Here is a 24,419-nt window from a genome sequence, read left to right as displayed (position 1 = left end):
CAGCGGCATTGTGAGAGCATCCTTTGTGTGTGCACCTTTTGAAGCAAGAAGTTGCTTGAGGCAGTAGCCATGCCAGTCTTTGTCTCTGTTTGTCTCACAGTCTCTCCCTCTTTCTTTTCTTCTCTATCTCTCTCTCTCATCAGGAGTTGAAAACATGGAGGAGGAAAATGCTAAGGAACTCTGAGCTTCCAGTACCGTGGGACAGTCTGAGAGCTACGTTGCATTAGAAAAGATAGGTCCTACTGGAGCTAGGAGCTCCTTGGAGTTGTCTTACTGCATGCTATTTAACAGCTGTAAAAATGTGGGAGGTGAATTGAGAATTTTAATCTTAATTTTTTCTTTTTACTACAAAAGACATCGTGCTCTGCCATCTGCTGTTCAGTGTGGCAGTCCAAAAAAAAGCCAATAAGTGAAAGTGGAGTGAGAGAAGTTCAACTTTAAAAAGCAGAATCTTTTATTCTCCATCCCCACCCATTATATTTAACCCTTTGTGATCTGATTAATACTCTTCTTTATTAAGCTTTTCTTAATTCTTCTGGCTCTTTCAGGGCTTCTTTTTACCTAAAAGGTAGTTTGGTTTTATGCTGATGTGTGCAGGCCTGCTTTCATTTAAAGGTGGATCTGTGCTGGCACACTTAGCAGGAGTTGTGTGTCCCTAGAAAGTTAAGCTGGAAGGCATTTTAACCCCCAATACAATAAATAAACTGTTTAAGATGAAGTTTAGCTACTCCGGGGAAAATATAAGAAACACTTCTTTTTAGATGGTGGGTGCTACCGAATAAGGCACTGGATTGGGAGTCGAGAGATCTGGTTTCTATTTCTCTTTGCAACCATCCTGATTGTGACCTAGCACAAATTACCCTGTTGTACTATTGATTTGTCTTGGCCACTTGGATTATGAAGTTGCCAAGGCAGCGAGTGTCTAAGTAGCACCCAGCATGGCGAGACTGTTCGTAGTTGGGTCCTCTCTGACACTACTATGATTAGGAGCTCCTTGGAGTTGTCTGGCTGTGCACTAGTTAAGAGCTATGTGTTGAAATTTTGGCATGGATTATTGGAAGTCACTTGGGTGATCAAACGGGCACATTCCTTACACAGACAAACCAGTAAAATTCCGTCTTCTGCTAAGTGCAGTCAGCTTTCATTGACTTGAGTGGGAATTGTAATCACATAGCTCACATCAGAATTTGGCTTGCAGTTGTTCACACAATACGTGTGTGGCATTAAAAGCACAAATAAAGACATTGTAAAAAAGAAATGAAAACATTGAGTTTAACCTGTCAAGACCCTTGTTGAGAGAGGCCTGTGTTGTTCCTGTGAACGCAGATGTCCAAGTTGCAGCAAGGAGCAGTCATCTCTTAGGCTGCCTGCTTGGAAGGGTTTCCCTTGTCGCCAGTGCCTGCCTGGGAAACAACAGAGCAGTGAACCTTGGGTCTTGGCAGGTAAGTAGAAGAGGAAATGAATTTCAAAGATTTAGCTTTATAAAGTGTGTAAGCTTTTGGCTCACCCCTGGGTTCTGCGAATGAAAAAAAAAATTAAAAAGCATTTAATTTCCTTTTATTGGGAATTATTTTTCCCCTTCAGAGTTTTATTTAATGTGCGTTATGTCCTATGCTGAATGTGTGGCTGTAATGTGTTTTACACTGCCCTGCTCCCGTAGCTTCATTGTCTAGGTACATAGACAACTTGCATTCTCAGGTTTTCATGCTGCAGGAAAGCCCGGGAGTGTAGCACTAATCCTCTCCACTGCTGACCCAGGCTTAAATGTGCCAATGCCGAAGGAGACACTGGAAGACACAGAGCTGAAGCCAATGAAAATCCAGGGCACTTCCACTGACAGAAGTGTGCAGTTTTGCAATTGTGCTGGTTCAAAACCCCTTATAAATTAACTTGGGCCCTAATCTGACTTTGAAAACTATATAAATAGTCAAAAAACTGGAGCTGTTCAACTCTGATTGGAGTTCTTTATTGTTCATTTGGTTGCCAATTTGTAAAAGTGACTGATTTATCTGGCTTGTTGGACTGGGAGCTTTAAAGGAGATTTAATTTTTAAAAAAGATTTAGAGCTTTATGTTTTCCACTATGGACCATGCAGGTTTTATGAGAAAAAAACACAAAAAGTGCCCTATGTGAATCACTTTGCAAGCATATTTATTCTTCAGATGTAAAAGGCTCCTCACTGTTCAAACTTACAGTTTCTTAAAGAAAAGAAAAAAAATACATCCCCAGCCTACTGGCTGGTTAGGTTTAGCTCTCTCAATCTGTCTTGGATACTTGGTCACTTACCAGTTTATTTGTTTTTGGGCCATCTACTGGGCTATGCATTTTTCAGCTCAACCATACTAAGGTCCAAACCCAGTAAATGTTCATTCACATAGACTCATAAAGACATAGGGTCAGAGGGGACTTCAGGAGTTCCTCAAATCCAGCCCTTTGCCCAGTGCCTGCTCAAGGCTGCATTATCCCTGTTTGAATCATCCCAGACAAATGTTCATCTGACCTACACTTAAAACTGCTGCAGTCTCTCTCTGTGTTGTGTCCCAGTGCTTGCCTACCCTCAAAGTTAGAAAGCTGTATCTCGTATCTCATCTAAAGCTCCCTTGATGCAATTGAAGTTCCTTACTTCTCTTTCTGTTCTGTGTGAACCCAGAGCCCACGTGTTATTTTCTGCACCCTCCAACAAAACTGAGCCACATGGACAAGAAGGAAGACTTCTGAAGACCAACACAGTACTATGTTCAGTTGTTCTGTCCTTTCTTGATTCCATCCCCTCGCTGCGCCCCTTTCTCCCATCACCAGTGGAGTTACCTGTTTCCCTGCTAGGCATTTCTACATCTATTTGGGAACAATAATTTGCTTCTCATTATTTATACCTATTTGGGAACAATAATTTGGTTCTTATTATTCATTAGACCAAATTTTTCTTTCCCAGGTTGAAACTTCATTAATGTTTCTAGCATCTAAAAATTTTCAAATCTACTTCTGTTTCTACATGTCCTCTTGGCTGTTGTAGAAGCCCATAAAATGCAGGAGGAGGGAAAATCTTGGAAAGAAAACAGTTCTCAGCCTCCTGTGTTTCCCCAGCTCCCGTTGAAGAGCTGCTGCTACTGCTGTGATTATGCCTTGCACTACTTCGGAACTGTCCCAGTTTAAAGCTCTGTCTGAGGAATGCAGGTGCCACCTTGCTAGGGCTCTGGGGCGTGCCATCGTGAGATCACACAGCCAGAAAGGAGATACGGTTCATCTCCTAAACCAGAAGTGTAGCCACCATCCTGCAACTCTGTTCACACTAGTAAGCTCTACTAAGAGCCAGAGTCTGTTGACATATGCCCAGTGCCATGCTATATTACTTCTGGTTCAGATAAGCTCCCAAAATGGAAGAAGCGTAGCCACCTCTGTGTGACATACACAGACACTAGGGCAGTACAGGCAGTCTTGGACTTGCAACACAATTGGTTCCTGAAAACCGCACCTTAAGTCGAAATGTAACTCGGAACCAATTTTCCCATAGGAAACAATGTTATGATGGGGGCTGGTTCCTGAACCAAGGTCTGCTACCCTATTTTCACCAAAAATAACCAGGAATTTTGTACACAATCGATTATAGATGAGTAATATAGCTACATTAATGTATTTATATTTTAAATAGCAATCATATTGATTTGGAAGGACTTCTTTGAGGTGACTTTGCTGGACTTTTTAAAGGGTTCTTGGCTGGAGTCTTCTCAGGAGTCTTCTCTGCAGGTTTTTCTGGACTCTTGTCTGCTTTCTTAAAGAAAGTGTCCAAGGCAGTTTGGACAAATGTTCTCCAGGGAGACGGGCGACACGGCAAACTTGTTCGCTGATGTGGTGTGGCGTCGGATCAAGCGTTGTAAAGTCGAAACTGAGGGCTGAAAGTTGAAACAGGGTGTCAATTTATAAATGTTGTAACTTAAAACCTTGTAAATGGAGGACTGCCTGTATTGTTCCTGTTCATGCTGTCATAGTGTTGCCAGCTTTAGTATAAATACAAAGTAATGTCCCTGCTTATCCCACAGAACTTGGCTAATTGTATCCACTTCTAAGGGGTTACTGCAACATTTACAGAGAGGAAGTAGCAGGAGTAATGCCTAGGAGAGGGTGGCAATAAATGTGTCACATCTATGAATACCATGCCATTTACAACAGTAGATTAGATCATTCACCTGCTGTACCAGCCAATCTGTAAAAACGGTTCCTAAGTTCTGAGCCAGGGCAACAGGCTGGCCAGCAGGAGGCAGCTTCAGACTGTTATTTCTCTGGAGTTAGAGATGCTTTCAGAGTTGCTTAGTATTTTTTTTAAAGTGCAGCTGTTCAGTGTTTGTTTGTATTGCAGTATGGTATTGAGGTTATATTCAATCTCTGTGCCCCACTGTGCAAGAGGCTGTACAGACACTTCTTGAGAATCAGTCCTTGTGCCAATGAGCTTCCATGTCTTGTCTCTCTCATCTGTTTATATTCTAAGTGGAAAACGAGGCACGGGGAGATTAAATGGCTTGCCCTTGGTCATGTTTCAAGTCAGTGTCAGAGCCAAGAATAGAACTCAGGATCCCTGAAATAGTCCAGTGCCTTATTCACTAGCAGGTCTTAGGCCACTTTGAAGATGTTAAACCAGTTGTGGTCTCTCTGGTGAACAGTCCAGGGTTTCAAAAGTCATCGTGAGTCAGACCCTAAAAATATGTCACTGTAAAAAATAATGCATTTTGGATTCTTTTTATTTGCCATCTGTTTAAGTTTTGAAGTCACATCCCCAAACTCCTCTTGCAGTGATTAGAGCTAGAAACTTTTAAAATGAAAGCCATATTCACATGACTCCAGGTGCTAGTACTGTAAGAAGGACACCAAATATGATCCTGGCAGTAAAATAATGAGGACTGGCACTGCTGTAGCCTGAAGCAGGACAATGGTGTAGATTAACCAAGCAGTCTTCTGTCATGCTGTGCAATATACCACATTCTCCAAAGGGCTCTTGGCATCTTTCTTGTTTCTCTTCATTGAGACATTGTCAGTTATTTATTTTTTAAATTAAATTATTTTCATCCCAGCAGGGGTGGAAGTTTTTCACTGTGTTTTCACAGCAGAAAACATGGGGTTTTGTTGTTATGGGATCTTTGCAAAAGCTCATCAGGAGGTCAGCAAAAATATTATGACTACAAAAGTGAACCATGATCTTGGAGAGCCCACAGGGGAAAAGACAGCCTCTTAGGCAGCCCCTGCCCAGGGTTACAGACACGTGGGCTTGTGGAATTCACTGGCAACGTGAGGTGTAGCAAGCAGCAGGATCTGGCCTCACTGTGTTGGCTGTAGTTTTATTTCCTCCTTCCTTGCCCTCATTTTCCTTTGTTTGCTTTGCCTGTGCTGTCCAATCCTCAGACCACTACTGACTGCTGCTCCTCTGGTTGTGTAGGGCAGCCGCCTCTTCCCTCATCGGTCACTTTGTTTGTCTCAGTCCATCAAGCTTGTGTCTCTGGTTTGGTGCCTAACTGGTTCCCAGTTAATGTGGTGTTTCAGAGGGTGGGGACAGGGTTACTAAAACCTTCTGCTGATGCCTCTGTCTTTGTCATCCACCCTTTTATATGGTGTGTCTGTCTGTCATTCTTCCTGCTGGGTTTTCAGTGAAGGGATGCCTGGGGTTGGGGCTCTTAGTTGCAGCTGGTTTTTAGGCCCATGTGGCACTCAGCTCTGAGCAGTTGTCTCGTTATCTTTAAAAAGCAAATATCTATGGGATTTGCCTCCCAAACCCCATATAAATACTTCTGATGGGCATGCAGGATCTCCTGCTGAATATACTTCTTGGCCTGTTAGAAACCCAACCCTTGGATGTGCTGCAGCAGCCTCAAACTCATATATCTTACCTAGAGCTTTTAGTTTCTTGCTGTTCCGTGTCTTTGCCCCTGTATCCAGAAGCCAGAAGCACTGTCTTTTACTTTCCCACAATGTCTCAGGTCTTCTGCCCTTCCTCTTGGCTTTTACTAAGCCATTTGCTGAAACTTTGTCCCTCATTTTCAGTTCCTGCCACCAGGTTGTTTCATCCTTTGCTGTCCTGATACCGCAACTTCCTCCTCTCCTATCTTCTCATTTTTGGCAGCATCCCTTGGCATAACCCTTTTCCCATCCAGAGCTCCTCTGCCCTGACCAGCCTCCCTTTTCCTTGTCTCTGCACTGGCCTTGCCCTTTCTTCCATTCCAGTATGTGTGCCCTCCTTGTGGCCAGGGGCCTGTCTCCAGAGGTCCCCCCTCAGCCTGTTGCTGGGCACTGTTTCCACCCTCTCTCTGCACCCTGCTCTGACAGCTCCTGATTGTCCCACATTTTCACTCTGTGGCCTCTTCCTTACTTCACCTGACTGCTAGAGCAGTCTCCACATCAGAAAACACCTAGTTCCCTCCATTACCATGGAAGGTCCCAATTGCTCCATACAGCACTCAAGTAATTACCAACCTACCCTATGTGGGGCATGTGTTGTATTATTGGATTGTGCCTGGTTTGACATTTAACCTGTAATCTCTGCAGGGATGGTAGTGGTGGAGGGGTAGTATTTGGCATTTATTGTATGGAAATGAGTGTTTCCTTACTGTACCATATAAATAGCCATTGTGGGTCAGAAACATAGCTTGAGGCAGAGGAGAATGCAACAGACTTTTGGATCTTAAGACTGAGAACAGCAGAGCAAAGGACTGGGAACATCAGTAGCTGTGTTGCTTTGCCTTACTTTGCTGTCCTTGAAGTAAATACTTTAGGGCAGTGATGAGAGCAGAAAGTTGGTGCTGGAAGGAGATTAAGTTGGGTCTGAGGGGGGGATGCCTCTCAGGGCATGGCTGAGAACAATAACCCCTGCTGATAAGGGAAGGAGGCTGGGACTGCAATGCCTCCAGCCACCATGGGGCCTGCCAGGTCATTCTGAGCAGGTGTCCAGCAGATCCCCCTCCTTGCTGGCTGCATTGCCACCCTGTGGGCTTCCGAAGCACAGTGGGTTTGCAGGCTCAGCCCAGGGAGGTGGGTATAACTGATCACAGGTAGCCATGATCCGTGTATCTTATAACTCCCTGTGCCTCTTTCAGCTGCCATAGCAAGCAGCCCCAGTTCTGGAGGCCTGCATTAGAGGAGAATAGCAACTGGATGCCTTAGCTCACAGAGCACCAATGAGTGATCCTGGTTCTTTCATGGCTCAGTTACAGAGAGCACTGGTTTGTTCTGACTGGTCTCATTGGCTGGCAGGGTTTGTGATGAAAAGTGATGCTGCAGCCATTGGTACAGCCTGCTGTACAGTGGCCCTGCAGAGTATCCAATCATTTCATGCCTTTTTCTCTCTGGTTTTACAGACTGCTTTTGGCTGGGGATTTGCATTAACCTGGGAGCTCAGCTCCCTGTTCATTGTTTTCATCTTTATCCATCATGTATCACCTCCTCATTTGGTCCTGCTTACATTTCTAGATCCAAAATGGGGTTAGACTGGACTTTGGAATAGTTTGTGTAACAAATTACTCCCTTGCCTTGGGATTTAACGTGTACAAATACTGGTAAGTTTCTGTTCCCTCTCTTCTTACCATGTGTCTCTGTCTCTTTCTCAAATAGGCTACCAAGCAGTTTCTGGAAGAGATTAACAAGTGGACCGGACAGTACAATGTGTCTCCGCTTTCCTGGAACGTTGCTGTCAAATTTCTCATGGCCCGGAAGTTTGATGTCCTCAGAGCCATTGAGCTGTTTCACTCCTACAGGGTATGTGAGCAGAAATGGTCTTGCTGGGAGGAGAAACGGGGGTGGGGAGGTTGGATGAGGCTTTGGTTTTCCCTGCTGTTCAGTGATTTCATGCACAGCAGAAAAGCTGTTCTCAAGGGGTGGGGAGGGGGGTTCTTTCCTTGCCTTCTGACATGTGCTGTTTTGGTGAAAAAGCTGATCTGTAGCCTTGCAGATATGCAAAATCACTATGAAAATGTACCTGCCCAGGTATTCAATATATTCACACACACCCCGCCGCCATTACTGTGATGATGATAGCAAGAAAAAAAATGTTGTTTTACTCGTTTGTCCTCCAGAATTATTCTGTCAGATGTTTCCCTTCTGCTGCTGCTTGATCACAGCTTGTTCCAGGAAATCTTTACAGATCTATGCATCCTAGGGATTGCTGATATCTGCCTTGTATTCAGGCCATGCCAAAATCCAGCATTCTACTCCCTCACCCCCCACCTCACCCATGTCTAGGAATTACTGATCCGTGCCATGCCATGCCAAAATCACCTTCATCTCTTTTGCTTTTCTAATTTTATGGAGGTTCTTCTACTTTCATTCTTACCAGAGCATCTGCTTTTCCCAGAAGTGCCTAAAGCAACATGACTAATCCTCTTCACTAGAAGCTGTTAGAGGATGTTTACAGCTCCCTTTTTGGAAAGCAGAGCTCCACATTAGGGGCCAGAGCTCAAGTGAGGTAAAGGTTTTTATTGCTGATTGATTTTTTTCCTTCTGAATCTAAAAGGAGCTGCATGTCCCCTTTCCAGTCTATGAGAATTTAGTCAGTCTGGGAGAAACTATTTTACATGGTTTATCCCATGTGAAAGTTAAGAGTTAATCTGGATTCACTGAACCCACAAAAGCCACAGCAACAGATGCAGTTCTTAGCATTTCAGTCCACTCTTCTTCTATAGACCCTAAAACCACATCCCTGCCCCAGTCTGCTGCTACTGGGCCCTAGCACAGCTCTCCTCAAAAGCTAAGGGAAGGCATAAGGAAGTACTTCACTTTAAGCTGAGGATCTGTAACTACTCTGTGTAAAATATTCTTTGTCTTTTGCTTCGGGTGTGGTTGCTAAATACCCGGCAGAGGAGGTAGCCAGATTCTCTTGTTCAGGCCTGCAGGCATATGGAGACAGCCAGGCAGGCCTTGGTTCCCAAAGTAAGTAGGGATTTGGAGAACTTGTGCTTTTGAGCTCACAGCTGGGAACTTACATTAGAATTAGATCTTCCAGGCAAAGGTGTAACCCTTTCTGATTTACCTGTAAACTAGATCTAGGAGGACATCCCAAGCATCATTGGTTGCCCTTGAACATTTCAGTTAACTTATTTAAGTAAAGCTACCTTTGAAAAGGGAGGTCCAGGCTTGTAAGCCCTCCATCACTCCAGTGGTGATTCACCACCTCCAAGAAAATTGTGGGAGAATATAGGGGACTGTAAAAGGCCAATTTATGATTCTAAGTCCCAGAAGAGTGTCAGTTCTCAGTGGAGTAGAGATTTGGGTGACTGAGACACAGAAAGGTCAAGTGGCTCCCCCAAGGTCATAGATCAAGTTAGAGGAAACCAGGAAGGGAACCCAGATCTCCCTATTCCCAGTCCCATGTCGTAGCCCCTAGGCCATGCTTCCTTAGAGTAATGAGAGATTAGATGGCTCTGGGCTTTTTCTAGTAATTTTGGTTAGTGCCATGAACCAAACTGTATTGTGTGCTGACCTCAAGTTCACCCACTTCTCTCCTAGTCTTTGAATGTCTCCACCAGCTTGATTCATGCCCTCTTCTTCCTCACCGAGAACCAAAGACAGAACATCTGTGGTGCACTACCCATCCACCTTCTTTTCCACCCCTCCCCTCCCCTCCCATCTGCACAACAAGCAAGCAGCAAGCAATCCCTAAAAGCAGCTTCCTCTGACAAAACACTGCTGTATGCTTCTCCACCTGATGCTGAGCCCTTCTTTGTCTTGCATGTGCCCCCTGGCTGAGAGCAAGGAGGAACCCAGTCTGGAAACCAAACCAAGGGCTTGCTCCTCTGGGATGTGAGTCACAGATGAATGCAGATGCCACACAGTCTTGCAAAGGTCCAGGGCAGTAGTGGGAGAGCATCGATGCATGCTGTAATGGTGCTGGCAGCAGTCTTCTCACATTCTGTCACCTGGCCAGGAAATACTATTGGAAGTGTTGACATCATTACTATGTTTAACGCAGATCAGGTGATTTTTGTGCCTGGGCTGGTAACTTTTTTGAAAGAGTCCATTAGGGTGGAATATCCCCAGGATGAACCTAGAGACAGTGAAATATCATCACTAGTGTCTTCGGTCTTAATCCAGTGAGGTCCTTATGAACATGCCTGATTTTAAGTCTAGGCACAGTTCTTTGACTTCACTGGGACCTAATTAGACACGTATTTAAACAGTTTGCTGAATCGGGTGCTGATGGAGGCAAGATGGAGAACTAGGGCACTTCCTCCATGGAGCTGGTTAGCTCATTGGTATCATGGGCCTGGACACTTGCCCACCAGTCACATCTGATAATGGCTCTGCTTTGTCACTACAACAATGCCCCTGTGCAATTTTGTGTTTAGGCCTCTGTAAAATGTACTTGGTTTTAGAGTGAAAAGCTGTTTTCTCTTAACAACCAGCCCTGCAAATCCACCCTGTTGTGTGTCAGCCTGGGTTCCTTTCCTTTGGTATGTTGCTCTCAGTATCAAAGGCTTTTCGGTGTAAATTCTCTTTTGAGTTGCATCTGGCCAGGTCTGTGGCCTGTAGGGGCTTTGTACTGCCGTTAGTAACTGAACCTGGAGTTTTGGTAACTGGGTTTGTTCCTGCAAAAAGAAAAATAGTTTGTAGCTTGCTCTCCTGTATCTGCATTACCTCTTCAGGATGAACAGGAACAAGGAGTGAGGAAAACTCATTTTCTGTGAGCAGATCCAGCTCTAATTGTGCATGCAGAGTGGGCGTTACTTTGTTTCATTCAGGCCTTCTTTGCAAGGGAACCACTTTGGGCTGTGCCTAGCACGTAGGCTGCTCATGCTTGGTTGAACTGGTGTGCCACCTATCCCATGCCATTGCCCAGTTCTTACCTAAAGCTACTTACTGATGGGTTTTGTTTTTTTTTAGAGTCCTTTACTGGAAAAAGAAGCACATTGGTTGCACTCAGCTCCGCAGTATCTGTATAGATGAGACACTTCAGCAAAACTTTTTGGCACTTTTATCTAATGGCTAATTCAATCGGGTATTCGATAAGTGCCAAAAAATCTCCACTGAAGTGCCTGATCTATACAGAAGTTGGGCAAGCCAGGTCCAACTAATGTGCTGCCTCTTTTGGCCATGCACTGTGCTCAGTGAGGGGAATGCATCGAGTTTAAAGTAAAGCACCGGGGTTTTGGGGGACATTTTTCTTAATGTCTGCAAGCAGTCTAAATGTCCAGGCTGGGAGCAAGTGCTGGTCTCTCTGGTGTTTCCAGCCATCCTCCATTAGGTAAGGAGGTGACTACTGCTGGTGTCTAGATCTGGGAGTTTGTTTGGGTCAGAGGTGCCTAAGGTTTTGTTAGTAAATAGGTGGGAGCAGTGTGGGTGGCTAAGGGTGGTGACAGTGGCCCAGTCTTTCTGATAATACCCAGATGAACAGGAAATATTACTAGCAGTTGATGAGAGGTTCTACAGTCCATCTGTTGTACCTGTGGTTGTTTGTGCATCTTAACCCATAGGAAACGAGACTGAAGGAAGGAATTGTGAAGCTGAAACCTCATGAGGAACCTCTCCGCTCTGAGCTGCTCAGCGGGAAGTTCACCATCCTTGTAAGTGTGAGCTCAGGCCCACTTCTCTCTCCTATGGGCCCAGTTTATACAAGTAGTTCCCTATATGCGGATGTAGGCTTGGGGCAGTTGATTTGTGGAGGGCTATGAAAAACTGTATGAGTCTTGCTAGGGAGGTAGAACTCAGTGGTAATGTTTATACCATAACATCCCCTCTAGTTGGTACCCTGAGCCAGGTACTCAGGATGTTGGGTTAGTCAGATGGGACCTCTGAGAAGGGCAGGAGATGCTGAGCCTACTCTCCACCCCCTCATAGCAGTCTCTTTTCCCTCTCCCAATGGCTGTGTCAGTGTGTGATGACCCTGAGGAACAGACCTGAGGATGGCATGCACAGTCCTGAATGGGGCAGCGTTTTCCATGCAGTTCTTGACATTAGGTCATCATTAGTCCTAGCCTCTTAACCTGGCTTTGTTGGGGGCAGCGGAGGGCGGGGTGCAACTATCCAGCTCATTTCATTCCACACTCTGGGGTTAGTTGCTTTCTCTGGCTTGTTTTAAGGAACTATTAGGAGAATGTAAGGAGCAAGGAGAGTACATTCTCTTCTCCTCCTGCTCTTATAGTGCCCAGTGAGCAAAGCAGGGAAGCTCCTAAGTAAATTAATATTAAGACTCCTTTCCCCTTCTACTCCAAAGCAGTGTGTACAGTTGCATATGGTGCATTGTGCATGCATCAGCTACAGTCATGCATGCAGTGCTATATGCCCACCAGACTGCAGTACATAGCCTCCACTGCTGTTACATTTTTGTAGTGATTGGGCCCATTGTGCTAGGTTCTGTAGGCTCATGCAGATCAACATGGTTTCTGTCCCAAGAGATTTTTAGAAACTCAGTTTTGGCAAAGGCTGCTTCACTTCCTCTGTCTGCTCATTATGCTTTTCTCTTGACTTTCTTCTAGAGTGTGCGGGACCCATCTGGGGCTTCTATTGCACTCTTCACTGCCAAGTTACACCATCCCAATAAAAGTGTCCAACATGTGGTGCTCCAGGCTCTGTTTTACCTGCTAGACAGAGCTGTAGAGAGGTGAGTCATAGATTTATGCACCTCAGGACTGGCCATGTGCAGGTCCCTAACACTGGCCACTCATTTTGCTTTTCCACAATGCACTTTAAATGTATGTGATGTGTACTGCAGTCTGTGTGGGGTGATTCTCTATGGTAAAGAGAATGCCAGATCCCAAGGTTTCCATCTGCATGCACTCTGCTGTGTGGCTTGTTATCCAAAATCTCCTGTTGTTGGAGAAAAGTGTCCTTCCTGTTTGCCTCCAGTCCTTGTAGAATTTCCATTCATTGTCTCTGGTTGTATCCAGATGTGGGCACATGCAGGGACTGGACCTCTGGACCAACACCACAAGTATTCTAAAAACCCTGCTCCAGGCATTCATGACTCTTGTAACCATACAGATCTTTTTCCTCCGGTTCACACACTATTTGGGAAAGGTGAGTAACTCTGGGCTGATGTGCTTGAATGCCCTTAGCATATCCTCTGATACGTAACAGAGTGTAATGGTCAAAAGGTCTATACTAATTGACCTGCCAGACTCGCCACAAAGTCTTGTCTGGTGGAGGCAGCTGGGGGTTGGATTTCTGTCTGGTAGAAAAGTGCAGTGATGCTTTAATCTGTATTTGCCACCTGATTGATCACATGATGGAGGAAGGGAGAAACGCTGATCCTTGAGTTGATTTTTTTTTTCTTTTGTATCCCTTTGTCTGTTACCTACATGTCCAGGGCATCTAGAGTTTTAGTTGGGGCACAGTTTGGAGTGGAGTTTAAGGTTTCAGTCTCTTTGGGGATTCTCTTTATCATCTGCAACATCCTCCTGATCAAGATCTTGATCTTTAAAATGACAAAAAGCAGTAAAATGATTGTATTCGACTGAGGCATCTCCTATTTGTGGTTTGGCCCCACAGGTTGTTATCCCAATGCAGAGGAGTAAAATCTATTAAAAAATAAGCTCTGAGGAAAGCGTGGAAGAACTGAGTAGGGGAATCTGATAAGTCTTCAAACTGAGAAAGGGTTGTTAAAAAGAGGGTGGCAATGACTTGTTCTCTGTCTCTTGCTTGGAACAAGACAAGTCATAACAGGCTTAAATTGCAACCAAGGAGTCTTTAGATATGAGAGAGGTGGTTAGCCATGTTAGTCTGAAGATGGGGAGAAGGCAGAGCAGGGTGACACTAGAGAAGAACTGGTTCAGAGAGGAATGAGTTTTCATAGGTAACAGCCTACTTTGTCAGATACTAAGAATGAATATCAACAAGAGCAATCCAACTCTGAGTGTGGTTAAGTACTGGAACGGGTCCCGTAGGGAAATTGTGAAGTTTCTATCACTGGATGTTTTAAAGTGCAGATTAGATAAACGCTTATCTGGGCTGGTTTAGACAAAAAGGATCCTGCCAGAAGTGGGGGCTTAGACTAGGTGATCTCCTGAGATTCCTTCCAGCCTTATCTTTCTGTGAACAGCATGAATTGAATGTGTGCGCTGAAGATGGTGTTTTGGAATCTGCAGCCCTTGATGGTAGTATTGGTATATACACTTTCAGGCAATTCACATGCCAGGCAAGTTTATGTACTCAGTGGGCACATCTAGACATTCATTAATGCACTATATTTACAGCATGTTAAGTTTAATACTTGGTTAACCAAGTTCTAAATTGGTTTTTGTGATGTGAAAGGCAGTCCAGCTGCAGAGCTGCCCCAGCCCTGCTGCATGCCCAGGGGGTGGCAGGACTTGCCATGGCTGGACTGTGTCTGGGCCAGGCAGAACAGAGGGACCTGCTGCGGGCCGGACAAAGACCTGCTGCTGGCATATACACATACACATATATATATATATGAACATACAAAATGCACATTATATATAGAAATAAAGCTATCTATCGAGAGAGGGAAAGAATGGTCTTTTGCTGGGCTCAGTTGCAAAGGCCCAGTCCCTGTACAAGAACAGCTTGCTGGACTGCAGTGAGCCAATGGAAACCCTAAGCCCAGCTTTTTTCTAAAGGAACGTCAAAACATGTAAAGGTCTCTCTAGTCTAGTGCTTTCCCTCAGACCCCAGGAAGCCAGGATCTTTCAAATCCTGAGTCCTTGACTCTTAGGTTCTTTAGATAGAACTAGGATCTTATCTTTAGAGATTTTAGGGGACTAGTTTTTGGTGAGTGCGGGGGGTAAGTGAGGAAAGCTGATCTCACTGAGCACTTGCATGTAGAAGAAGGGCTGTACCTGTTTGTTGTGTAATATAGTGCTTAGGAGGAGCAAACATCAGCACAATGTGGAGCTTGCCATGTAACACATGATGGGCTGGCCCTGTCTAAGGGCTTTGCATCCCTCATGAAAAACTGCAAAGGAATTGCCAGTAAAGGCTATTTGTATGCCTCTTCCTCCTCATTTTTCCCTGGATACTACAGTTTCTAGCTCCTGGAACATCAGTCAGTATTAGGAGAATCCTGGATCAGACTCACTGTAGTGTTGGAACATGGTGTCTGAGGCTAAGGCTACAGTCCCTCCAAATAGACTCGTTTGCTAGATCCCTCGGATGGCAAAAAATGGATTTGGCTGGTTTTAGCTACCAAATTTGTTCACAAACATTAGCATGGGAACAATGCACCTGCATCAGGTGCACCAGCATCCCGAAGTGCTACCACACAGAGTTGCATCTTGCAGAGGATGTTGTGCTTTTACTGTATGGTGCAGAACAGATGGTCCTTATCCCAAGAGTTTATCACTTCTCTTCGTAAAGGCTACACATGGTTCAGACTTAGCAGACAACTAGGGGTTAGAAAGTCAAATCTCTGCAGTGAGTGAACATTGCTCCTAGTTGGTGGTTTTGATGGATCTTTTCAAATGGCTTCACAAAAGAGGCAGTTTTGTACCTTTTATCTTGTATTTTATTTGTAATCTGACAGAACTGATAATGTGGGAGCCACCCCCCAGTTCATAGGAAGACCTGTCTCATCCCAAATAGTTTACAGTCTTTCCAAACTAAGTGCTTTGCAAGCTGAAGCTTCCAGATGGACCTGTAAGTTGCCAGGAACTGTCAGTGGGTTAAGTAAGGCCTGCTGTCTGTACTGGGATTTACAGTGGCATATTCACCTGTGAGCACATCTCTTTTGTTGCCACTTAAGAAAGTAAAATGTGTGCCTGCTCTCAGGGATTGGATGTGGGACACCGCTGGAAGTAGCCTGCATCCCTAGGGCACTGCTAAAATGTACATGATTTAAAATATTTACCAAATGCAAATTAGATCTGAAATTGTGTCAAAGAATTTGCATGTACCAGAAGTCCCAAGTCGCTCCAAAGTGTGCATCTTGAAACACTCTGATTTCCATTTCCCATGGCTCTTGGCACTGAAGGATTTGGGCAGATTATAAAAACATTTGGAGAAGGGTTACAGTCCTATGGGTTATGCTGTGACAGGGTTTCACTGTCAAAGCACTGGAACAATTTGGATTTTTTTCAGTTATTTTAATAGGGTTTTTCCATCTTCATTTATATAGGTTCAAACATAGTAAAGTGGCTTTGCACAAGCTGACAATTAAAGTCACAGCTTTTAGTCTGTGAATAAAGAAGACAGGAGGCTTCTCAGAATAACAAGGATTTCCAGAATATTGTAAGTGTTAAGGACAACCTTCTCAGGAGCATCTGTTGATGGAGCCGACATCCCAGTGAAAATCAATAAGGCCCTTTGGGAAAAATGTTTTCCCATTAGGTTTTGGAAGAAATAGCAGCCCTTGTTCTGTTGTTTCTAATCCAATACCTCCCAGTAACTACCCTGCCGCTACTTACCCCACTGATGCTACCGTGCCCAGATCTGGCCTGGGAGGGGTGAGTTTGATGTTCCTAGACTACGCTATCAGGTTTCAAGGAATGAGCCAGTCTCTTATCAAGAATAAGGAAGAAGTTTTCCTAGGAAGCAAGTCAGGTCACAACAAGAAGTACTCTGTGGGCAGGATCCCTCTGTAAAGTTGTTGGTGCTGGCCCAGCCCAGGATGCTATTGTCTTTGTTCTAATAATCCTCCAGCAGCATCAGCATAATCATATAAGCGATTAATGCCAGGAGTCAAAATAGCAGGATATATCCCTTTGTTTTCCTTGCCACCTAAGGTTCCTGGTCTACATCTACCCCAAGCAAAACCTGGAGAAAAGATGAATTTTCCTTTTCCCCAGAAGCTCCATGTTGTGTAGCTGGTTTAATTTCAGTTCCAAAGTAATTAGGCACACACAACAATAAGCTAATTCAGTAATGATGAACGGACGTATTATTTAAAAAACAGAATACTGCAAACTCCGCTTAATTAACCACATTCTTAACTGTGTCTGGTTCGCTAGCACATGCCAATTCAGAAACAACCAGCTTGTTCTTGGAGAGTCACAGATACAAGAGCTGTTTTGTAGTCTAACAAAAATATGTAACAGGAGCCAAATCTGCCTATGTGAATCCTGATATCCCATCTCTGTCTCATGTATTACAAAAATCAGATAAAGGAGGGGTCAGACTTGCCTGTTGTTTGCATGTCGAGTTTTGTTTAAGTATTCATAACGTAATGAGAATCTCGGTTTAAGTATTAATAACAAAATGGGTTTTTACCCACTAGAGAGAGATTCTCTTTTCATTGCCAAAGGTATTAGTTGGTTAGACAGAGTCAAGAAGCTGCTTCTATAGGGAAGATGAGAGAAAACATTGGAAGAGATGTTAATGGATCCTTCCTAGTAATTAATTTTCTCTTGCTGCAAGGAGAAGGACATGGACCAATGGCTTGAAGTTGCAGCCAAGTAAATTTAGACTGGATAGCTGGAAAAACTTCTCCACTGTGAGACTAGCGAGGCAGTGGAATAGACTGCCTAGGGAAGTTGTGGACTCTGTCACTGGAGGTGTTCAAGAGGAGGATAGCCACTGGTCAGGGAAGATCTAGGTGTAGCTATTAGAGGTGCATTGATACATCGGTCTATATCATATTGGTACTGATAAAAAGGAAAATTGACGCTATTGGCATGCTGATAAATGCTACATGTCGCTGTGCGCATCCCCAGGGAAGGCATGAGGGGCATGCGCCCCCTGGATCTGCATGTGGAGCAAAGGTGGGTTGCTTGCTGTGGACTGGGGCCAGGGGCAGCACTGGGCTCTTCCTGGCGTGGGGTTGGGCTGGGGCTGTGCTTGGGGCCAGTGGTGGCAGTGCTGGGAGGGGGGGCTACAGGGTAGGCTATGGCCACCCCAAAATTTGCCCTAGCCCCCTCCAAGCTCTCTCTTCCCAGTACCGCCACCTGCCCCGAGCACGGCCTCAGTCCACCTTCCTACTGGAAGAGCCTAGTGCCATCCCAAGCCCACAGTGGCAGCCTGTCCTCACCCCATGTACAGATCTGGGTGGTACACCCCCCCCACAACTGCCGCCAGGGGTGTGAGCAGCAGTGGGATGACCCCCGGATGATCCACTTGGGGCTCCATCCCCACCCCAGCTGGGCAGCCCCTGTCCCAGCCCTAGCCCCACTCCCTCCTTCAGTGAAATTTCATAGCTGTTCAAGAGATCTTGTATCATGTGACGCTTGGGCACCCACATTATTTTTTCGTAACCTTTTATTCTAGACTGCAGTCAGTAATGTTTCCAAGTGGCAGGCCGAAACAACCAGCTTGGGTCTGAGGTGGGCTCAAATTTCTGACCCGGCAGCTGCCACCTCCACTCCTCCCTGCTATGCTGTAGGTGAAGCCCCCTACTGCTAAACCCCCCCAACACTGCAAGCTGGATCCAATGATTCTACAAGCCATAGATTGCTGACCTCTGTTTTAGACTATTGTGGTTTTTACCTGTATTAAGAGCCCAGTTCAGCCAGGCACTTAAGGTGTTGACTAACTCTTGTAAACTTGAGCAGACTGAGCCTAAGCAAAACCTTGCACAAAACATATGGTGCATGCATAGATACCTATGTGCAAAAGCAACATCACATTTGTGTTTCTATGGCTATTCCTCAGTCACTACAATAAGATCCTCACCAGCATGAAGGAGAGGAGGATCTGGTCTGTTGTTAAAAGCAAATATGTTAATTATGCTTATTAAGGTGGAGGCCAAAAAGACTCAGTATAGTTTTTAAGAGCTTTTCCCTGGAGAAGTGGGTAAATCTCTGCTGTAACTGGGCCTGAGCAAGTGATTAAGCACCCCAGTGTAGCTGATCCTTTTGTTTCTCTCTTCTGCACAACCAGCTTTGAAACCCAGAGGAATGGCCTGGTATTCATCTATGATATGGCTGGGTCCCAGTACACCAACTTTGAACTGGACCTCAGCAAGAAAATCCTCAACCTGCTGAAGGTAAAGTAAAACTTACCCCTGGTTTGGGGGGAGGGGGAAGGAAGGGAGTATCAAGGGATGAGGTCTCCTTGCTCTAAGATTATGTAACTTATAGGAAGAGAAAGGTAGAGCAGTGGTTGGGGCTGGTGGGACATTGTTTCAGTTTCTGGTATGAACATCCTATGTGAACTCAGGCCCTTGGTCCGCCCCAGGCCTCAGCTCCCATTCTGTGAAAGGAGGTGAATAGCACTTCATGGTGATATTGTAAGAATAAGTCCATTTTCATGGCTGAGAGGTGCTCGAAAATCAAGATCATGAGGACATAACTTGTTTATAGACAGAGACTTCATGGCAGAAGGATCTCTGTGAACATGTGTCCTTGGAGAATTTAGAATTTATGATCATCTCCACAGGGTGGGAATCAAAGCCTTTGTCAACACTGTAAGTGAGGGGGTGGATGTTGTTCCATCTCTGCAACAACTTTTTCCATACAAATCTGAACTGTTTTGTTACCAAAGCTCCACAGACTGAGAGGCACTGCTATGCTATGCTAAACAATTGGGACACAAGGTGGCAAGTCACAGTATTTGATATTCCTTTTTGACAGGTGCTCTGTGCAGCTTTGGGCAATTAATTCATTGATGTTCCCCATCTCTAAACTGGGGATAATCATTCCTAATCATCTACTCCAAAGGGAACTTGTGATGATCAGTTAAGTAGTAACTATAAATAAGATCTTGAACATTAAAGGTCTTATCCATCCCCCATCAGTCAGTAAAGATCTTACCATTAAATGCAATGGCTGTTATATCAGGTCTATAAAGTACTACTTAAATGTGAAGTGTGTAGGTTTTATAATGGGCCTGCTTCCCAATTGGTCAGTTATCATAAAACAAATCCAAGTCTATACTGACAGTTCTTGATTGCCCCCCTACCAATAAGGTGAGAGAGAGAACTGAATATTAGACATGGAAGATACCTTGGATTGAGCAAACCTGCTAACAGTTAAGACAGAGCTATTAAGTTTCTGCATGTGCATAAGAAACAAGTGGTTGAGCTTTTAAAGAGAAAGAAAACATCCCAAGCTGTGTATGTGTGACGTACCTGCGTATTTATACTGTAGTCATCACCAGGGCATCTAGATTATGCTCCTATAACTTCCTAAAGAACATGGAGCAGAAAGGAGAACTTCTTCCCTCCAGCCAGATTGCCAGAACTGCATTGCTTTGGCCTGATCTGATTTTCAGGCCTGAACCGCAGGCTCCCCCTGCTGGTCGTGAAGAGTGAGGGCAAGGAATTGAAGAAGCTTGGGTTTTCCCAGCTTATCTTTTTCTGTAGACCAGCAGTTCCCAAACTGACAGATTGTGCACCACCAATTTAAAACGATACAACCTTAAGTACCACCAGCAAACTTTTCAGTTAAGCCTTAAGTACCACCAGAAAATTTTTGTCATATAAAGTAATTATAATAAATCTGTTAATGCATACCACTGGCAGGTTGTTTGTGTACCACTGGTGGTACCCATACTACAGATTGGGAACTACTGCTGTAGACACCACTGATAAATGGTGCTGTGGCTTTAAAACTCCTTTATATACTCTCTGCAGGGAGCCTTCCCAGCTCGCCTCAAAAAGGTGTTCATCGTGGGAGCTCCTATGTGGTTCCGAGTCCCGTACTCCATCATCAGCCTCCTGCTGAAAGAGAAGCTGCGGGAGAGGGTGAGTAGCATGAGGCACCTCAGCCTGGTCCAGACTTGGGAGGAGTCCAGGCTCCAGACTGCTGGCACCCATAAGAGAGCCTTAGGTCTGAGGAACTGCTTGTAATTGCTTGGGAGCAGGATCTTGCATGAGAGAGAAGAGACCTCTTGGCTTTGCTGCTGCCTGTGCTGTAAGCCTTCTTGTAGCTTCTTATCCACCATTCCAGTGAGGCCAGGTGGAGGGTTCTACATCCAGGAAGGCTGCAGGGATGCCAGAGCAAAGGGGTGAATATAGCCTGGATGCAAATGGATGTCCCTCAGTTGCTGTCAGCAGAGCTGTGCCACTCCATCACAGAGGTGGACTTAGCCTAGGGGAGCTTAAAACGAACCAGCAGTTTAACTTTCAAAAGCATGAGCCCATGTGTACCCCAGTGCCTATATAACCCGCATTCACCCATGTGCCAGTGGTCAGTGTGGCCCTCTGTTATTCTATCAGCATGTTTCTTGCTGGCAAAGGTACTGGGGCTTGACTGGGCCTAAATCTTCAATCTAAATCTCTCATTATTTCTGAATCTCTTTGTTTGATTACAGCGTCCCTGAGTAAGTGGTCAGGGCCTCATTGTGCCAGGTCCTATACAGATTTTTTTTTTCCTAAAAAAAAAACTGTGTGTGTGTGTGTGTGTGTGTGTACATGTGCATGCACACATTATATTTACACCTTCTAGCAAGCTTTTCTTCTCATACCTTAACTCACAAAACAAAACCCATAAATGTGTTACAATACTTGCACCTGTGGACCCATGCAACTGCCCATCAGCCTCCCTACCCAGATCACACTGTCCCTTAGTCCACACCCTGGTTAAGGGGTTTAAAGTCTCAGTTCATTTTCTGTCACTGTCTCTCCCATTGGAGGATCCGCTGCTGCTGTCCTTGTTGCTGTCCCCAAGTTGGGTTTTCTCATCGTCCTCTTCACTGTCGTTGTCTGTTCCTCCTCTGGATGGGTCTTGGAAGAACCTGTGCTGGGTGTTCCTTTGCCAGGTGGAGTTGGCTGCATCCTCACTGTCCTCTGCTACCAGTTTCCAGTAGTAGGACTGGAGTTCACACAGTCATTTTAATACAGTGTAGCACTTCAAGGTGCATGTGGCTGTACATCAGGAGGTTCCTGGATTTCCACAGGGCAATAGCATCAAAGGGAAAAGGAGTGAATGATTAATGTTAAATGGAAGTTAAGTGCTCTTTTCACACGTGTGGGCAGGGCTCCTGTTTTTAAAGTTCCTGCCAAGCAAAGCACTTAAACCCATGCCTAATTTTAAGCATGTGAATAGTTTCATTGAAGTCGGTGAACACACCCACACGTTACTACTCTGAAACTAAAAAGAGCTCTCAGGGAGCCTTAAATGAAGGGGCCCAGTCCTGACTTCGGGAGCAGCAGAGGGGCCTCAATATAATCCTGAACACACCAAATACAAAGTCTCAAGAGCCAGGTCCTGTGCATTCTTGCAAGGGTGGATTGTACCCCACACACCTTCTGTCTCTCTGTCTCTCTGGGGTCTTCCTTTAGTGCCTAATATCACTGTAGCCAGATGGCAGAACAGGGAACTGCATTCCTTCCAGTGGTTTGGGGCATTCGTATAACATCATCAAAAGTTTTGTAAGGAATACAGCATCCTGCTTTGGTTTACCAGAAAGGGTTGTGAATAGTGTCAGTTTGTTCAGCATCTGGATCTTGGGCACTGGCCAGTAAACTAATTTAAAGAAACCCTCATCTTCTGTTCACTTGCAATTTCTAGTCCTGCCTGTGAATTCTTTTAACCACTTAGTCTGAATCCATTTCTTATTTAGTAAATAATAAGGACAGTTTTGATTTCCCCTGGAATCAGCAAACAGGATATCATAGTCAGGATATTGCATTCAGGCAGCTGTTCAGAGGAAAGGAGGAGCTTAAAGATTTACTTTCTTTTCTAAATACAGCACCAGCATGTCATAGGCTCTTTCAGATGGAGCTCAGATGTTGTAGGGCTCCTTTTCTGGAATATCCAGCAAAATTTTGGGGCTGTGACAAAGATGTTCTTACCACGCACATAAAAAGGAGTCTTACCTAGGAACCTCTAGTATCCTGACATCACTGCTGGTGGAACCCTGCCTTTGTAATTAAATGCTTCCCTCTACCTCCTATAATGAAGTGACTTTAATGTGTGACTCTGTGTAATCATACCTGCCTCCCAGATCTGCCTGGGGGCTTGCATGAAGAGCATCCCCCTGAAGTGAGTCTTTTACTGGCTGTAAGTCTTCACTCTTGCAGAAAAGCTGTCTCTCTGGACAGCTTCATCCCATTTCCTCTGCTCTGTTCAGGCAGAGATAGGCAGACTCCCCCTTCTAGATTGTTTCAGAACAGCTCTGTTCAGTGGTAAAAACTGATTTCTAATCAAGGCAAGTAAAAGAGCTATTCAAAGATGCTTTAAGGACATTTCCAGCCCTTGTAGTGGCTTCAAGAACTTCCAGGTGAGCTCAGACTAACACGGCTAACTACCACTCTTCCTTATAGCCAGGCAATATAAGACTCGTCCCAGATGGGCACTGTTTCAAGCAAACCCCCATGTTTTTCCCTCCTGATGTGTACAGGCTTTGCCCGTGCTTCTCTCCCTTCACCTCCAGGTGCAGATGGTGAAGATGGCAGAGCTGAAGGAGCACCTGCCCAGGGAGTGCCTCCCTGAATACCTGGGTGGATCCCTCAGGCTGGACCCTCTCAGCTGGAACTGTCGATTCCTACCCCAGCAGAATGGCCACCCAGACCCTCTGGATGAGCTCATCTTAGTGCCGCTGGTTTCCCCCAAGGACAATGGCTCAGTGCATGTTCCAGGACCAAAGTCTGTGACTGTTCAGGAACTGATGGACCACGTGAATCGAAAGCAAAAACGGGGAATCTATGAGGAGTACGAAGATATCCGGCGTAGAAGCCCTGCAGGGACCTTCATCTGCTCTTTGTAAGTGTGAAGAGGAAGAATTTATGGTGCAGTTCGGCATGAGGATGGCTGTCTGGGAGCTCAGAGCCACCACTGGGTTCCTATGGAAATCATCCCTTTGTCAAAGAGGAAGGGGCTGGCTCTTCCACTCTTCCCTGCTCTCCCATCTTCCCTCGCCTCCTCATCTGAGTGGCATCTGCTCTGACCTTTTCCTTGCATGGAAAGCTGAGCAGTGATAGATGCAGAATGATGGAATGAGGTTAGAGAGGGGACTTCTGGGATCAGGATTTTCTCCTCATGTGTCCAAGTTTGGGTGGCTTGGGAGGGAGAAAACAAACCTCGTTGTAACTGGGCCAGCCTCTTCCTAGAGATCTTCTTTACCGTTTGAAGTAGCAATTGAGAGGAAGCAACCCCTCCACATGGTAGGTTCAGTAAAGGCATATCAGGGTGGATAGTTCTCAATGTAGACTGCCCTGTAGGGCCTAGCCTGGCTTCACTAGCAGATTTTGGACTCTCAAAACCTTTTTGGTGCCATTCCAAGAGCACATGGGAGGAGAAACTATCACAGGAAGACTAGCCAGAGATGAGAACTGGGTGCTACTTTGGCCTTAACCATGTTCTCAGGAGGATGGCCTTTCTCCAGGTGAGGAAAGCCCTGCCTATGATGACAGCAGAGCCCAAACTAAGAGCTGAAAATGTGACCTATAGCTGTGTGCAGCTGTGCTCACCATCTCTGTTCTGGCTTGTCCTACCCATTCTCTGCCCCTACAGGGCTCCTTATAACCAGGAGAAGAATCGTTATGGTGACGTGCCGTGCCTGGACCAAACCCGAGTGAAGCTGACCAAGCAGTTCAGTCGCCCGGAGGTGAGCAGGCTGAGGCCACTTCCACTCGACTCTTCTGGGTTCCAAGCTGGGCCCCTTCCCCTCCCCGGAGGGGT

At 45.3% G+C, this 24,419-nt stretch overlaps 1 protein-coding gene across 2 annotated transcripts in view; it reads left to right on the top strand.

Annotated features, from left to right (window-relative positions):
* Nucleotides 1–24,419, top strand: part of PTPN9 (protein tyrosine phosphatase, non-receptor type 9) — a 50,169-nt gene that overhangs the window by 11,757 nt on the left and 13,993 nt on the right. The window contains exons 1-8 of one of the 2 annotated variants that reach the window (XM_019533339.1): nucleotides 7,377–7,488; nucleotides 7,591–7,734; nucleotides 11,445–11,534; nucleotides 12,447–12,571; nucleotides 18,736–18,841; nucleotides 20,429–20,539; nucleotides 23,173–23,501; nucleotides 24,252–24,345. In XM_019533339.1, the coding sequence (XP_019388884.1) occupies nucleotides 7,681–7,734; nucleotides 11,445–11,534; nucleotides 12,447–12,571; nucleotides 18,736–18,841; nucleotides 20,429–20,539; nucleotides 23,173–23,501; nucleotides 24,252–24,345 (909 nt within the window). In that variant the 5' untranslated portion in view covers nucleotides 7,377–7,488; nucleotides 7,591–7,680. Of the gene's footprint in view, nucleotides 1–7,376; nucleotides 7,489–7,590; nucleotides 7,735–11,444; nucleotides 11,535–12,446; nucleotides 12,572–18,735; nucleotides 18,842–20,428; nucleotides 20,540–23,172; nucleotides 23,502–24,251; nucleotides 24,346–24,419 lie in introns of those variants that run through there. The other variant, XM_019533337.1, reaches the window with a different exon arrangement.

The sequence above is a fragment of the Crocodylus porosus genome, unplaced genomic scaffold (assembly GCF_001723895.1).
Source record: "Crocodylus porosus isolate Cpor-Errol unplaced genomic scaffold, CroPor_comp1, whole genome shotgun sequence".
Taxonomy (NCBI): Eukaryota; Metazoa; Chordata; order Crocodylia; family Crocodylidae; genus Crocodylus; species Crocodylus porosus.
Note: the sequence above shows the minus strand (reverse complement) of the source record. Positions and strands in the feature narration are given on the sequence as shown.